The sequence below is a fragment of the Corticium candelabrum genome, chromosome 6 (genome assembly GCF_963422355.1).
Source record: "Corticium candelabrum chromosome 6, ooCorCand1.1, whole genome shotgun sequence".
NCBI classification, from domain to species: Eukaryota; Metazoa; Porifera; class Homoscleromorpha; order Homosclerophorida; family Plakinidae; genus Corticium; species Corticium candelabrum.
In genome coordinates this window covers 1,749,989-1,766,360 of record NC_085090.1, presented here as the reverse complement: position 1 = coordinate 1,766,360, position 16,372 = coordinate 1,749,989, and the positions used below count along the sequence as shown (strand labels likewise).

General features: G+C 40.3%; 1 protein-coding gene across 1 annotated transcript in view; it reads right to left on the bottom strand.

Annotated features, from left to right (window-relative positions):
• Positions 1-16,372, bottom strand: part of LOC134180992 (long-chain-fatty-acid--CoA ligase ACSBG2-like) — a 44,380-nt gene that overhangs the window by 10,925 nt on the left and 17,083 nt on the right. Inside the window, exons 11-14 of the mRNA XM_062648176.1 lie at positions 8,663-8,736; positions 8,550-8,604; positions 2,416-2,606; positions 1,597-1,733 (exon numbers count right to left, since the gene is read on the bottom strand). Of these exons, the coding sequence (XP_062504160.1) occupies positions 1,597-1,733; positions 2,416-2,606; positions 8,550-8,604; positions 8,663-8,736 (457 nt within the window). The remainder of the gene's footprint in view (positions 1-1,596; positions 1,734-2,415; positions 2,607-8,549; positions 8,605-8,662; positions 8,737-16,372) is intronic.

Here is a 16,372-nt window from a genome sequence, read left to right as displayed (position 1 = left end):
ACTCTAGCTGTAGTCTTCGAGTTGTTCTCTACAAAACAAGAGAAGCTAATTAAGATAGAATTGCACTGCTTGCATACCAGTCTGGTCTTTAGTGAAGTGTTAAGAAACCAAATTCGGTCTTTAGATAGCCGATTTCTACGCAGCACACCAGACCCCATTTTGCACGGAAGTATGACGCGATAAAGGGGTCTGGCTACGCGAGACTAGAAATAGCATTGCAGAGAATGTCAACTGCCCTGGAACCACCTGTTCACAAAAGCCTTGAAAGTCAAGCAGATGACACATAAAGAACCCAGCACGAAATGGTTTACTAGTAGGGGGTGAAATTACCTCAGTGTGTCATGAATAATTGATTCCATCTGAATGACAGATTTGCTAACAGCCAAACATAAAAAGAATTTGTTTGCTACTTGGCAAGACCATCCTCCAAAATAACAATTTTAGGTACTAGTTAAAAAACTGCCTGTTGTATCAAGTTTAAGTAGCTTTAAGCCCTGTCACATAACACTTTAATGTGCTTTGAATGCACATCGAGTGTTAAAGACCTTTAGTGAAACTGAGAGGATGTGCTTACATAACTATTTCTCTGCAACAACAAATATGAAACTCAAAACATTCCAATACTAATATTAATAAAAACAACTTAACTAGTTGTATGGTATCCGTAGGCGTGAGTAACACATCCAAAGGAGTTTTTAGACCATCTACTGAAATGCCGAGTCCTAGCTAGACAACACATATTTGTTGAAACCCTAGCTGTCATGGAAGTAAACATGCAAACTTCCTAGTAGTTTAGATTACGTATATAGGCCTGGTATAGGTAGTCGTCGTTTTGCATGCGATCCTGATCAAGACAAATAAAATGTACAGTCTAGGTATGCACTCAGTTCCGTTGTAACGACAGTGGTATGGTATTTACTGACATAGAAATTGATATCGGCAAACACTGACTATCAACAGTGTTAGATGCAGCACAGTGTAGTAAAGGATTGATTGTAGTATGGGACGTGTGAATAGTTGACTGTAGGTGGCATTCAGCTAATAAAGGTGTTTCTTGGTTGTCAACTACACACAATCCCTAGTTACAATACAAAAGGATTGGGCGACGGAAGTTCATGAAGCTTTTTCGTCGCTGTTTGCTCACTTAAACAAATCGTTCTTACACTCATCTGTAGTCGGACATGGAAACAATTTTTTAAGGTAGGTCCTATCATGAAACGCAGTTGTGGGGAGGAGAAATTTGAGATTTGCACACACACACACACACACACACACACACACACACACACACACACACACACACACGGACACACACACACACACACACACACACACACACGGACACACACACACACACACACACACACACACACACACACACACACACACACACACACCAAGAGCTCGATGGAGAGCCATATAGGACCACGCCCCTTTCTGTTGTGCAACCTGGATTAGAAGCCTTATTACGCTCGGCAACAATCCTCTTAGTCCTTCCTATGCCAAGTCTGACAGTTATATTCATGACACTACTGTTTAACGTCAGAACTCCTGTCTGCCTATTATGTACAGATGCTCTTAAGTCACTCATTTCACCTTTATCATCAATTTTTCCCAAATCTCCTGAATGCAGCCAACCATCACTGTCCAATGCTTCTCTAGTCTTCTCCTCATTGTGAATATAGCCCATGAAGATATGCCGTCCACGATAACAAATCTCACCATTACCAAATCTAGACAGCACACTGCAATATCAAAAATAGAAACATCATAACCATCAGTGAAAGCTGTTAACAGGATGTTGGTTTTTGTATAATTAAGTCGCAGCCAGTTTACAGTAACATAGCAAGCTGAGCATCATCTCGGCATCAACGTTGGCATCACAACTTGTTGATGTACAGTAACTGAGGGCAACTGTGATCAGCAACATCATATTAGCTGCAACAAGTGTCAGGTGTCTAAAGCTACTGTTAGAGCATGTAAAGCAAGTACTGCGGCTAGCTGCAATATCTGAATACAAGAATTCCTTGGTCTTAAATTGGGTATTTAGCTTGAGGTTACAGCTCTTGCAGTCACCTCACTGAATGTGTTTTCCTTTCTCACTGATAATTAAACAAGCACTGCTGACTTGCCAAAGGCAACTAAAGTCTCTCACATCTATATGAAAAGTTCTTTTCCTTTTCATACCTTACAACTAGACCACATGAGTCAAAGCAACTGCTCATGGTAGAATAAAATTAACACAAGGAAAGAGCTCAAGTCTATTCCAGTGTTTTAGATGCTTGCCAAATGGTTGCTTGACATTTACCTTGCCTTAGTTACTCAGCAACTGTAAACCAGTCTCTACCGTGAGCCAGCCTTATGAGCTTTAATACAAAATTATTGTCAATCACCACCAATTGCCAAATTTCTTACTCGTCTGGATGCAAGATTTTCAGCTCACTTCCTTTCAAAGACTCTCCTGCTGTTCCAGTATGGTGATGTCCAGGATAGGAGACTGTCTGTGGTCCGGTGCTCTCACTCATACCATACACTTCATACACAGGAATGCCAAGTTTAAGAAAGAAGTCAAGAGTTTCTCGAGCAATAGGAGCAGCAGCACATCCCTACAGAAAAAAATGCATAATACAGCACAAAATAATCAATCAAACAAACACACTGTGTTCTGTCATTCATGTAATTAATAAGCTTCATAACAACTACCTTTCTAGTTGCCACTAACATGCATCCAGCTTCTTGCTCTAAGCTCACAGTATAAAACTTAAAAGTCACTAAACTGCTAGTTGAAACTAAATCCAAAACAGTGCAACCTGCTTGCAAGGTACTAGATACATACAGGTGCAACAAGATGATTCTGTAATCAAAGCTTGTCAGCCTCTGTTTCAGTAGGGTTTTGTTGCTAAATAGACAAATTAAGTGATGAATCCACACACCACCTCGTGATCTTTGTCTTTGTCGTTACGTATTTCACATCTCATTTGGACCAACTCATGTTAGAAGCTTGATTTCTGTGGCTAGGAACTTTCCTACTAACAGAGCCATCCCCCAAAAGGAAACAACAAACGCTGACAACTTTTTGGTAGGTACCTGCACCATCAATCAATGTGTTAATTAATTATGACATAGTCATGACAATCTGACAATCTGCTGCTAAAAATAATGCTGTATGGTCAAGGCAGAAAATACCACTATAAAGTGTGATACAAATTGTTATCAACTGATGTGTTAGCATGTTCTAAAAAACGTAATGTATGCACGTGCCACTGCAAATAAGTGAACACAATCATGTAGATTCAAATAATGCACAGTTAGTAGTTGCCTCAAAAAGCTAAATAAAAAGGAAATCATACTCTGTTGGAAAAAAGAATTGCTTCAACAATTGCAATGTCTTACTTCCTTGACAAGAAAATGGTAAAACAGTGAAAAAGGTCAAAGAGATCAAGAAAGCAAAACAAAAACTTAAGTCATGACCGTCTCGGTATCCGTCAACTGCATAATCATATACAGCATGTCCACATGAGAACAGTTTCTGCATCTGTGGTAGTGGAAGAAGATATCTGTTGCATTCTGAAAAAACTTTGTATTACAAGCTTTCCACTCATTTTAAAACACTTGACTGAAGCATGCAAGCACATAAAATTGCTCAGACTTTATATGGCACACGGTTGCTTCAAGTATAGCAGTCACTGTACACAAGATTACTTAGGCGGTACAGCCTGCCCCAGAATATAACATGCCATTATGCCCTAGGCAGTCAGCCAAACCTTGTCAATAGAATGGCAGGTTGTAGGTAACACAGTACAAAGTACTAAATTAAAAGTAATGAAAAAGTTAAAGCTATGAGCCTGTCATAAATTACAATAAACTTACAGAAAGGTGGTAGTTTGGCAAAGAGCAAATTCCAACAAGGTACAAAAACACATGGCTGTGCAACTATGTCTGCCACCCTAAAAAGAGCTGGTATGCAAGTATTGTCCATCATGTAGAGTCGTCAATCTAATATTGGATGTTCTCTGATATCGGACACTTCCAGACACATAACAAACAAGAATTTCTTTCATCTAAAGCCATGAATGTAGAGAATAGTTACACAGAAACAAGACATATTAGATTGGGCTTGATCACTTGACGTCTCGCCGTTCATGTCAACAATTTACAATTTCCGCAGCTGTTGTCCTATATCAGACACACCCCTCCAATATTGGACAGTCGGTTTTGCTTTTGACAGCGCCACAGCTTACTGTTTGCACCTTCAAATAACAGGTACATGTCTCTCCTACGTGCCGTAATAACAACAGATTGGCAGCTTTCCACGTTGTTTCTTAAGAGGTTGAAGAAGAGGGGCGGGTCGTGTTCTCTACTATCGGACACCTGTTGTGCTTTTTTTCGAGCACAATTGCGGCAAGAAAATGTGATAGATTATGTCGGTGTTGACAACAGACGTCTAGAAACTGCTTGCCGAGTATGAATAGCCTTTCATTTGTCTCCCATGTCAACAAGGCAAGTAGTTGGAAAGACAAGTATCTTGAAATTGCTCTAGTATTGCATGTATGCCTATTATAGGTGCAAAATAAACAATTACGATCGCAAAAAGCCGTGTATTAGACGTCAAAACTGCATCCACATGCGTGTATGACGCGGTGGTGAGGTCTGGGTACATGAGACTAATAAGGCATCATCAGCTACCGCCATCTCTAGACTCATTTGTTTGTGAACAATGACGATGCCTAGGACATGCATGGTGATTCGAGTGAGCTACCTACCGCTTTCTGCAAGACTCATTCCGTTCGTGTAGTGTATGCAGTTTTGACGTCTAAAACAGCTTCTTGCTATCACAGTTGTTTATTTTGCGCTTATAATAGGCATACACGCAATACTAGAGTAATTTCAAGATACTTCTCTTTCCAACTACTTGCCTCGTTTGACATGGGAGACGAATGAAAGGCTATTCATACTCGGCAAGCAGATTCTAGACGTCTGTCATCAACGTTGACATAATCCATCGCACTTTCTTGCCGCCATTGTACTTGAAATGAGCACAACAGGTGTCCGATATTAGAGAACAAGCCCTGCCCTCTTCTTCAACCTCTTGAGAGAGAACGTGGAAGCTTTCAATCTGTTGTATTACTGCAAGTAGAAGAGCTATATACCTGGTGCAGACAGTAAACTGTGGCACTGTCAAAAGCAAAACCGACCGCTGTCTAATATTGGAGGGGTGTCCGATATAAGACAACCGCAGCGGAAATTGGAAATTGTCGATGTGAAAGGTGAGACATCAAGCGATCAAGCCCAATCTAACACGTCTTGTTTCTGTTTAACTATTCTCTACATTCACGCCTTTAGATGTAAGAAATTCTCATTTGTTATGTGTATGAAAGTGTCCAATATCAGAGAACGTCCGACAATAGATTGACGACTCTACTATTGTAGCAAGGTCTACATTTGCATTAAACAATTGCAATGGCACACTGAATGATGAACTTACAGTATCTACAATTTTGCACCATATAACGAAATTGCCATCATAGAGACTGTCATTGTAGAGCCAGTTAGACAGTTAATGACCTTGGTCCTTTCATCATAGGGAGAAACCGTTGAGCCTTAGAGCTACTTTAAAACTAAGGGCACGTCTCCACTAGAGCTTAGACATGTTTAGAATCTGTTTAAGTCTGAACATGTCTAAGAATAATCGCATCTCCACTAGCGTTTAACCTGTTTAACTGTAACCTAAACATCTTTTGGTAAACATGTTTCAGAGGTAGTTTAACGAAAGTGGTTTAGGTTTAATGGTCACGTGATAGTAATGCAGACGATGGATGTTAGCTCTTTCACACTGTTCTTTCTCTTTCTTTGGAGACTACCATATTCGCCTGTAATAATGCCCTGTGTGTATAGAAAAGAAACACCTTTTTCTGGGCATATACTAGGGCATGGGCGTTATTTTGGTCCTAGGCGTATACATGGTCGCAAAATGCTGCCATTTGGCCAGTCATCATCTAAATACTTGAAGACAGAAATACCATAATGCTTGCAATTATCCTACATGTAGAAACTAAACACTATACACACGTGGTCGGCCTGAAGAACGTCAAGAGCATCAGGGTCAGTAATTGCAACGAATACATGAGTCTAGCGGTAAGCACTTTCACTCAACACTGACACCAGCTCATCAAACGCACACAGACGGAGACGAATGTTCTTGCGGACCCCATTTTGTTTTGTCTGCGCATGCGTATCCTGGGCTTAGACTTGGGCATGGACATATAGTTGGGCATGGACATATAGTTGGGCATGGACATATAGTTGGGCATGGACATATAGTTGGGCATGGACGTTTTTTCGTGCTGAAAGTTCTGACCTGTCGCACATGGGCGTATATACAGGCATGGGCGTTATTTCAGTATGGACGTTATTATGGGCGAATACGGTATTGGAAGAAGACATAATTAGGCAATGTCAGAGATAGCGTAGACTGGTACAGAGTGTTGAGAGAGAGAGAGAGAGAGAGAGAGAGAGAGAGAAGAAACAAATTTGCGTGGTACAACAAAGTCCTGGATAAAATGGAAAAGTGGAGACGCTGTCTAGCTAAACATGTTTAAAGAGCAGCAAGTGGAGACACAACATTAAGGCTGGTTCACAATATGCGATGGAAAGTAGCCTGTTCTGTTCCGTCAAACCACATCAAAGGTGTGGCTCAAGACCGACGACGGACGGATAGAATCAATTCTATTTTGTCCACTCCGCTGGAAGTTGACGGACCGCAACAGCAAATGATTAGGTACTGTTACCCAATCAGCGAAGTGCAAAATGAGGATGACGTAATAATGCAGCACGGGAATGGCACATTATCACAACGGGACGTACAGGTATTGTAAACACGACTGAGAGCTGTCCATCACGATCCGTCACGTCTCCGTTGAACCAGCTTTAAGTCTGTCAACTTCCCTAACCGCAGCATTAGCTAGAAGCCACAACTAATGGAAGCAGCTCAGCCTCTGTTTCCAAGACAGACCAGATACTGTATAACGTATTATTTTCAGTGTTTTAAAATTTCAGTAATTCAGAAGCAAATACCTTACGGTGAAACATAATTTCGGTATGGCAAAACTAGAAGAGATTTTGGGTGTCATGTGAGATCTAGTACTGCTTGCCCACTACATATGGTGTCATGAACATGGTGCACCTTGACTCTTGCATTTGTGGGTTGCTCTGAAAAGGCTCGTTGTTTCTCCAAGCAAGCGGTTCTCATTGCTGAGTGCAAAACTTCCGGGAGTTTGTGAAGTATCCGGGTTACTTTCATTCTATGGGTGCCTTCTGCATGTGAAGTACAGAACTTAGAAAATCTTACATGTTATCTTAATTTAAGTAAAGAAAAGTCACACCGAATTTACCAAAAATAAATAACACCATTAATTACACGTTATACAGCAATAGATAAAAATTTACAACAATTAATCTTATAAAGAAATAGCAGCTAGAACAGCATACTGTATCTGATGCATAGCCATACTGTACAGTAGCAATGTTGCTACAGTCTGCGTCAAAACTATTGACACATTTATGCTTGGAGGCATGGCCATGGATAGTGTGAGCAGAAATGCATCCGTTTTCAGGTCACGTACGTTTTTTAGATAGAAGAGAACTATTGTATATGTTTGTAGGTTTGCTGGACTTCTGGAAACTCACAAGTGCGCATTCGGCTAGACGTGCGTTCAGAAGCAACAGATCACAAGATCACAAGGCATGAACAAGTGCCACTCCGCCTAGATTGCGTCTTCCAGTTCATGAACGTTTTGAGGCCTAGGAAGCTCAACACGCCGCTTCATGAAGTTTTCTACTTTGTACAAGATCTGGTGAGCTAGCGGGCCAATCAAGAAACCGTGACGCTCAGAGTCTCGTTTATCTATCTTCACTAGCAGCGGAATTTTAATTTTTACGCATCGTGTAGTGATACTTGCGTCATGAAGTTTTCTTCTGCTGGTGGAAGAACTGCATGACAACAACTTCCTGCGCTACAAGCTGATGTGCAAGTTTGTTTGTTGATTTGTTGTTCTTTGTTGCGTCATGTTCACTAATTGAAGCTGTTCGATGGTTTTCAGTTAGTTTTTTGGTCTTCCACAGCAAGTTCTGCATTGAATTCCTTCTCCAGTGTCCAGTCTTTGGAGAGTTCAGCAAACAGTAGAGCGAGAAACACGTAAAAGTTGGCAGATCATAGATGGTTTCCTAGTACTGGAGCGGTATAGTGACAGAATATCGCGGCGTTGTCTTTCACAACTCATTTCATGATGGAAAAGTTCTCTACGCGGATGCGCATACTATGGAATAGCTCTTGTGACTACTTTTCAGCTGTTTGAGGAAACATTGGCGCGGTTTCTTAATAAATAGCAAAACAAGAAAACTTTCCAAAAATAGTACAAGTAAACCGGAAATGTGTCAATAGTTTTGACGCGGACTGTAGATGTACTTACAGCTATTCGAAGCAAGATTCTAACAGAGATTCAAATTACTAACATAGCACCATAATAAACTGACAACAATAAACTGAATACCTGCAGTTTGCACTTATCAAGACCAAGCTTCTCGCGTGTTTTTCTAAACAAAAACCTACACATAAATAGCATTTAAGCTCAAAGTCCTCCAGTACAATACATTTTGTACTAACCTATTTGCTATCCACCATCCAAATGGTGTGTCACCTCCATCTTGAATTCTGTAGCCACCATCAAGACCAACAGACTAAAAATTAAGAAAATCAACATATACGCAATAAATTAAAGATTGTGTCCTAAACAAGGTTACAACACAAAGGCATGCATAAAGGTAAGTATAATAATCCTCCCTACTACAGTAAATCAAACATCAGATCACAATAAAACTGAATTCATGGCCCATTTGGTCACATTTCTCACATTTAGCAATCCATAAACTAAATCTTGCAATTCAATACTAACACATGACCACCTATAACCTATCAGCTTGCTCAATTAAAACGTAAGTTTTCCTACCAAACTGTTAATAAAGAGATTGTAGTGCCCTAAATCTAATATATAGTGCCAAAGCAAAAATAGTTGTAAATGATGAATTCACAATTGATCCTGACTGGTATCTAGTTCCAACTCCCATGCAAGTAGAATCTAGGTCTACTTTTTTAGTAGTGTCACGGTCACAGCAAACTACAAGTTTAAACTATGCAAATAGTAGTTCTAGATCAAATCTAATAAACAGCCTTGAATTGCACTGTCCAGCATAAATCCTTTCTCTTTGTTGGAGAAGACGTGACGTGACAACTTGTGTATAATGACGCTTGCATTGGATTTCTGTAGCAGAACAGAGAATCACTTCCTCCAATAACAACAAATCTCAGCTTCATTGCAGCGACCTTCGATGTCTCTAGATCTCTTTGCCAAATTAAGTACTTAGATATTCTACTGCGCTGTCTCCCCGGCTTCTAAAATGTTCCAAAACTAGAAGAGTAAATGACTGACTACTATAGTACGTTCCAGAATTAGAGGTAGTTATGTATAATGGGTCTGTCGTAGGCGTGTTCCTGACCATATATATTCCCATGATCATTTTACAAAATGACGTATCAACTGCTAGTATCTCCATTTTTCTACTTCATTGACAGTGAAGAAGGCAAGGAATCAACTACAGACAGTGAAAGTGACGGCTCGCTAACAAGTTTTGCAGAGCTGTTTTCTTGCTCACATGCATATTCCCCACATTAAGTTCCTGCCTTGGCTCTGGTGTCAGCTTAGAACAACTCATCGTAGCTCATTACAGCAACCATGTAGGCTAAATAATATCATTATGGGTATGTGTTTATGCTGATAGCTTTGCAAATACGATAAAGCGGAACCGGCATGTAATGGGCTTTGCAATGGTGTCGATTACATGAACTTACGTGCCTCCTAGCATGATCTATTCAAGGAAAATCTCGACTGCCTGAATGGACTGTAGTTGTGCTTCCTAGAAACTATTTTGCAGCCAGTAATTTGCAGCCACTTGTGCAATAAACACCACAAAGTTGTTTTACATAACGGGTAACTGACATGAAAAGTTTTTATCTGAGGCGTGAAAAGCTAAGGTACAGTAGTGAAGATGGTCACATGACATACGACCAACACCTATGACCAACTGGACGACTCGCTCTGCCTACTGCGCAACACATGACCAATAAATGAAACTTATTTACTATGCACATCATAGGATTTTGCTCTGACATAACAAACATATGACGTTGTAACAAATTGCACACGTCATTTGGTGGTTCTTGTCTTCATTCCAACTAGTATGTTGGTCACGCCCTCACTACCGGACCTAACCCAAAGTTACAAGACGTGGTAGTTGAATATGTCAATTTCTTGTGTGTGTGTGATACTATTTCTTTGTTAATTTGTTATAGTGCTGATTGAGACAAATATTTGACCAGATTTAGTAGGCGGTGTCCCTACGTAAAATCAGAGCAATAGGTATGAATACAGCAAAAAAGTGCTTAAACAACGTTAGATCAGCGTAAAAATTAGTGAAAGTATAGTTCAGGTACATTCACACACATGGCAGTTTCAAATAGTACGTAGCTCCAGTTTATTAGGAAACGTGTCTATACTGCATAGGCATAGGAACACGGGGACTATGGCTCCCCAATCAACAGTCTGTGGTCCCTACATACAAAAACATCGTGCAAACGGACTACAAGTGAAGAAAACGAGGAGCTCCAATAGACAACAGTGCAAAGCTACACTTGCATGCAGACGGCCTGGCTACATGAGGGTTGGCCCCCAACCTGGATGCCATTACTATGCCTCTGCTGAAAATGCTACACAAGTAAGAAAATCCATTGCAATACAATATACAATGTATCTCGCCACTCAATATGTCCCGTCCCCTTCTAGATCGGAGTAAATACATTCAAGCTGCACAGCAGCCGAGGGTTTGCACTTTAGTGTTTCATCATTTATTTTTGCATTCTTGGTTTCCCATAAATGCATAAGCATCAACAAATAATTTTAATGTTAACTTTTAGCGCATTCTAACATATTGAAGCGCGAAGTTTGCTTTCATTCTTGGGGTTTTGACTTGGTCATGAAATTATACAAGGAACTAACACGAGAAACAGAAAACCATTTCCATGCAATTACCTTCTGATTATCTAAAATGTAACGACGCGTAGCTGCAGAATGCAGCAATACTCAAAAGCACTAATTACTGTTGTGAGTTAATTTCTCTTTCCAGCTTTTGCCTAAAATGCAGACAAAATAGATTGCTCAAGTGACACAAACAAGAGATTGTTGGGCAGGTCTAAGTGCACACTCAGTGTTGTGCAGTGCTCATTTTACAGCAGACTGTTTTGACACCTCACCAATGCTGGTACACTGCACAGCTGCTCGCGTACACTATTACCAGCAAAATGGCGGAGTTTGTTGCCTCACAATGAAATAATGCATCTATTGCACATGTTTACGCTCAGAACAAAATCTGTCTTAATCCAGGTGTAGAATAGCTGCAAAGTTCTCTGGAAGTAAAATCTGTTTGAATCTCTGAAGCTAAGATAAGTGATTCCTTGCTATTTATTGCTGTCCAAACACACTTTTCTGTCTTTTTCTTTTCCTGTAACGTAACTGCAAGCATCGGTAAGCTAGCTATGACATCAGCAAGAAAGGAGAGCACAAAATAAAAATTACAATCAAACCATACTTTGTGAAAAAAGGATGCCTTACTATAGAGGAAACAAGGAGCATTCAAAGCAGCCTAGAAATTAGATTCAACCAGAAAGAAGGAGACATCAAAGCTAAGTACAACACTGTAAAAAAGGAACAATAAGCTTTCAGAGCAGCCTATATCTCAATATATTTATTACTTACTTGAAAGGGTCCAAAAAAAAGAATGCAAACAAATATAAAACATTTTGGAAAAAATGAGAAAATGTAGGGTTGCCGTACGAAAAAGAATAGAAACAAGACCATGTAGGGTGTTTAGAAAAATAGTGCAATGTAGGATCAATGATGTATTAATTGCTTAGTCTGTATGAGTGAATTTATGAAAGACGTCACAGCACACCCTACATGGTCTTGTTTCTATTCTCTTTCGAATGGCAACCCTACATCTTTCTCATTTTTTCAAAAAAAGGTTTTACTTTCTCAACAAAGAATGCGTCAAAATTTTAATTGTTTGGTGTACATGCAGTCAGAACAAAACATAACATGCAAAAATGAAAATTATTTATTTCCATGTCAGTTAACCTTTAGGATGGTGTAGGCAATCATGCAGAGGAAGTCTCATTGCAAGAGGTAGCCCGAGCTGACAAGCAACAGTGATTTCGGTTCGTGTAGTAAATCTTCTTCACACAACATTCCAGCTCCAAAGACAGAAAGCAACAAAAGTATTTGTTACCTTTATCGGATGCAAACAATCGGCAGCATCAAGTGAAATGCCTGCTCAAACCCTCCCAGTGGTTGCCATAGAAAGAAAGAGCAACTTGCATCATGCATACTGTAATTCTCAAAAACGACAAAGACAATACATTCGAAGGTGGAAAGACAAAACTTCCTTACTTGAAACTAACTATAAAGAGGAAAATCAATGATGGTACTGTTCACCTAGATTTCATGACGTGCAAAGTCTGCTTAATTAAAACATCTGACTTTTGCAGACAAATGAAGTCCATTATTATTGGCTCGACGTGCTTCAGAATCACTCTGATCAAAAAGCTAGCGTTTTATGGCCTGATTCATACCAAAAAATTACTTGTAGAGAAGCGGTGGACTGAGTCTTCTGCAACAGGTTTGGGATTTCTTCATCCTCATGAAACAGAACAACAACATTACTGGTACTTGTCCCACACCGCATGAAGCCTCACTGTGACTACTACGAATACATAAGCCAATTGCAACTGGCTAGCAACTTAGATTTGGCTACGAATTACCTACACACCAGATCTGCAGCTGAGTCTACAAACAAAATTGCTGACAAGCTCAGATGCATACAGCTAAAGTCTGAGCTTGTGCAAGGAGATTGCTAGAAGTGAATAAAAATCTGACAACACTGCGATTACAATGCAGAAGGGCATGCTTGATGGAATCCACCATCATCATTATCATCATCGTCATCGTCATCGTCATCGTCATCATCATCGTCATCATCATCATCATCATCATCATGTAGGAAGAACTATGACTGTTCATGACTTTAGCATGGCTTGATAAGTTTTCTCCATACGGGTCGGTTTTCGCTTGAGTTTGCCATCTGTTATGATCAATTCCTTTCCACTTCATATTCCTTAAAATTGCAGTATCTTTGAATGTCAGTCTACGTCTTTCTTGGTTTCTTTCCCTGTGCCTAGTTGCAAATAAAGGAGTTGTCTGGAGAGTCTGCTGTTGTCCATCCTGTGTGCGTGTACCCAAAAATCGTAAGTTTAATTTTCATCGTAGAAGGTAGGCCAGCATGCCGGAGGATCTCTTCATTCCTGACCTTGTCAAACAAAGTAATATTCATAATTTGCCACAGCTGGCTCATCATCATATATGTGTGTAATTTGTCTACTTGAGCTTTATAGACTGTTCAAGTTTCAGCTACATACAATAGGGAAGAAAGCACTATAACCTGGTATACCTTACATTTGACCCATATAGAAACATGCCTATTTTTTCACAGCCTCTCTTGTAGCCTGTCAAATGCAGCGATAGCTGTACTCATTCTGTATGTGATTCCTTTATCCAGTCATGCATTATCTGAGATGGTGCTGCTTAGATATTTAAATGCTTTGCACCTGACTAGCCCTTCATGTCTAATGGTGATGTTTTTTTCTATTTCAGGGACAGGTAGGTTCTTTAAAGGTTGGTAAAAGCATTCTGTTTTTCTGATGTTTATCTTTAGGCTGAACTGTGATGCAGTTCTGGCAAAGTTGTCGACTATAGTTTCTGCATATCTTCAGCACTGTGGGTAACCATGCAGTGTACTATCATCAGCGAACAGCAACTCTCACTCTAGGATCTTGGTAGTGCATGTCTTTGCTTTAAACTGTGCAACATTGAACAGATTAGTATCATGACGTGTCTGAAAGCGAATCCCTTCTCCAACTCCTTCAAAAGCCACTTCCAACATTGTTGCGAGATAGAGGGAGAACAGTGTTTGGAGCAAGCACACACCCTTGCTTAACTCCATTTGTTACAGCAAACTCGCCCAAGGTGTTGCTACCTCATGCTATGAATGTCTGCATTCGATCATGCAGAGACTTGACAAAGTTGAAAATTTACGAGGATAATCATGTTTCCTAAGTACTCCCCAAAGTCCATCACGAGATACCGTGTTGAAAGCCTTTGTAAAGTCTATGAACACTGCATCTATACGCATGTTCTGCTCAATACATTTTCCCTGAGTTTGGCAAAGACAGAAGATCATGTCCACAGTGCTTCTACCACCATGAAAGCCACACTGAGTTACAGGTAAGACATTTGGACAGATGTATACTCACGTAGCCTGTTGAGTAAAATACAAGCCAAGATCTTCCCAGCTGTTGATAGAAGAGATTCCTCGATAGTTTCCACAATCTGTTTCACAACCTTTTTGAAGATAGGAACAATGCCTGCGTCTTTCCAGTCTTTTGGAACTGTTTCTGTCTCCCAGATCTGGAGCACAATGCTATACAGGCTTTCAATAAGCTTTCCAGATCCATGCTTCCTTTTAAGCGGATATGCCACATCTGCCAGGTGCTTTGCCTTCTTTCATTTGTTCAATTTCATCATTGAATTTCTTGAAAACAGGTTCGTCATCTAAGAATCGGATGGTTGACTGTTGTGTAACCTTCTTGAGGGCAGTATAGTCCACGTAGCCTGGGATATTAAGCAGATTGACAAAGTGATAGGTAAATCTATCAAAGATCACCAATTTTTCCTGGAGTACTGTTTTGTCATCAAGAGCTTTGAGTTTGTTGTGCCTCTTCTCTGTGGCCCATATACCTCTTGAAGTCCTGAGAAAAAGGCTTTCATTTTATTGTTATCAGCATGATGTTGCAGCTTGTCAGTTTTAGCCTCCCACTAATCTCATTTCAGTTTCCTACTACGTTGTTGCAGCTTCCTTCTTGCTTCTACCAGTTTTCCTCTGTTTAACCTTGAGTTGCATTTTAGCTGCCTTACCCTTGCAATGGTTTCTTTCTTCTAGCAGGATTTGTAGTTTGGTGTTGTTCTCGTCAAACAATCTTGATGTTCACAGGTTTGCCTAGAACTCGTTGAGCTGTCAGACTCATATGAAGTTGATTTCAAGATGTTCCATTTTCTTCATGTCATTAGTTTTCCTTTTCTTCCAATCCTTCTAAAGCCTTATGATATATGCAGATGTTCCTGCAATTCCTGTTTCACTTTGAGATCTCTGAGCTTCATGATGTTTAGCTTATTTTCGGTCGTCCTTTTGTCTTCGTGCTTGGTCCTGGTGGCAAAAGCAACCTTTGATCTGATCATATGGCAGTTGTTGGAGCAGTCTGAACCTCTCTTGGCTCTTGTATCTAAGACATTGTTCTGATCTCTTTTCCAGGTAATCAGTTCAGGATGTGTGCTTTTGATTGGTTGAAAATGATCACGTACTTGTGGTTGACGCTGAGTACTTCTGGTTGTTGACACTAAAATAGAACTTGGTTCAATTCCAGTATCAACCTCAACATCCTGACACCGGGGTCAATGTCAGTGATGCTGGCGTGTTCACAATATTGATGTTGACGTCGGCACCAGACATTGACATTGATGTCAACATCAGCGTCAATATTATGAACCAGTCTTGAGCTGGTATGGGAAATCTTGCCTTTGTCATTCACCACAAAACTGCTTGCGAAATCATAAAGTAAAACTAGCTTTTGCAATTGACTAGTATCACTCTCTCGGTACAACACTAATGCTGTCCAGAGGCAAGGACAGGCCAAGACATGCTGGCATTAGTGTCATACTACAGTGGCTGGTCAGATGTAAGGTTTGTTAATCTCCGCCCTTGAGTGATGCCAACAGGTCACCATCTGGGAGTGGTCCATCACAGACCTTGTAACAGATATATTTTGTTCTACAAGGATGCAGACTCACCCTCCACACCAGAAGAATTTGGTAGGGTCGTCGGTTTAGTTGCTGACAGCCCAACCCATGGTTACTGGTAAGTAGCAATCGAGCCAGCACCTGACCTGACAGCTAACATAGAAACTCCCCGACAGGAAACCCAGCGTGACAAGCCGGAATACTCACCACTATACTATCAAGAAGAATAGAGAATAGACAATTGATAGAATCCAGTGGCAAAATAACATAAAGGACATCTCGATCTGGCCAAACAACAAAAGTCTCTATCTTGTGTACATCACATTCATGGAGTTGGAAAAAGTGCACCAAACAATGGT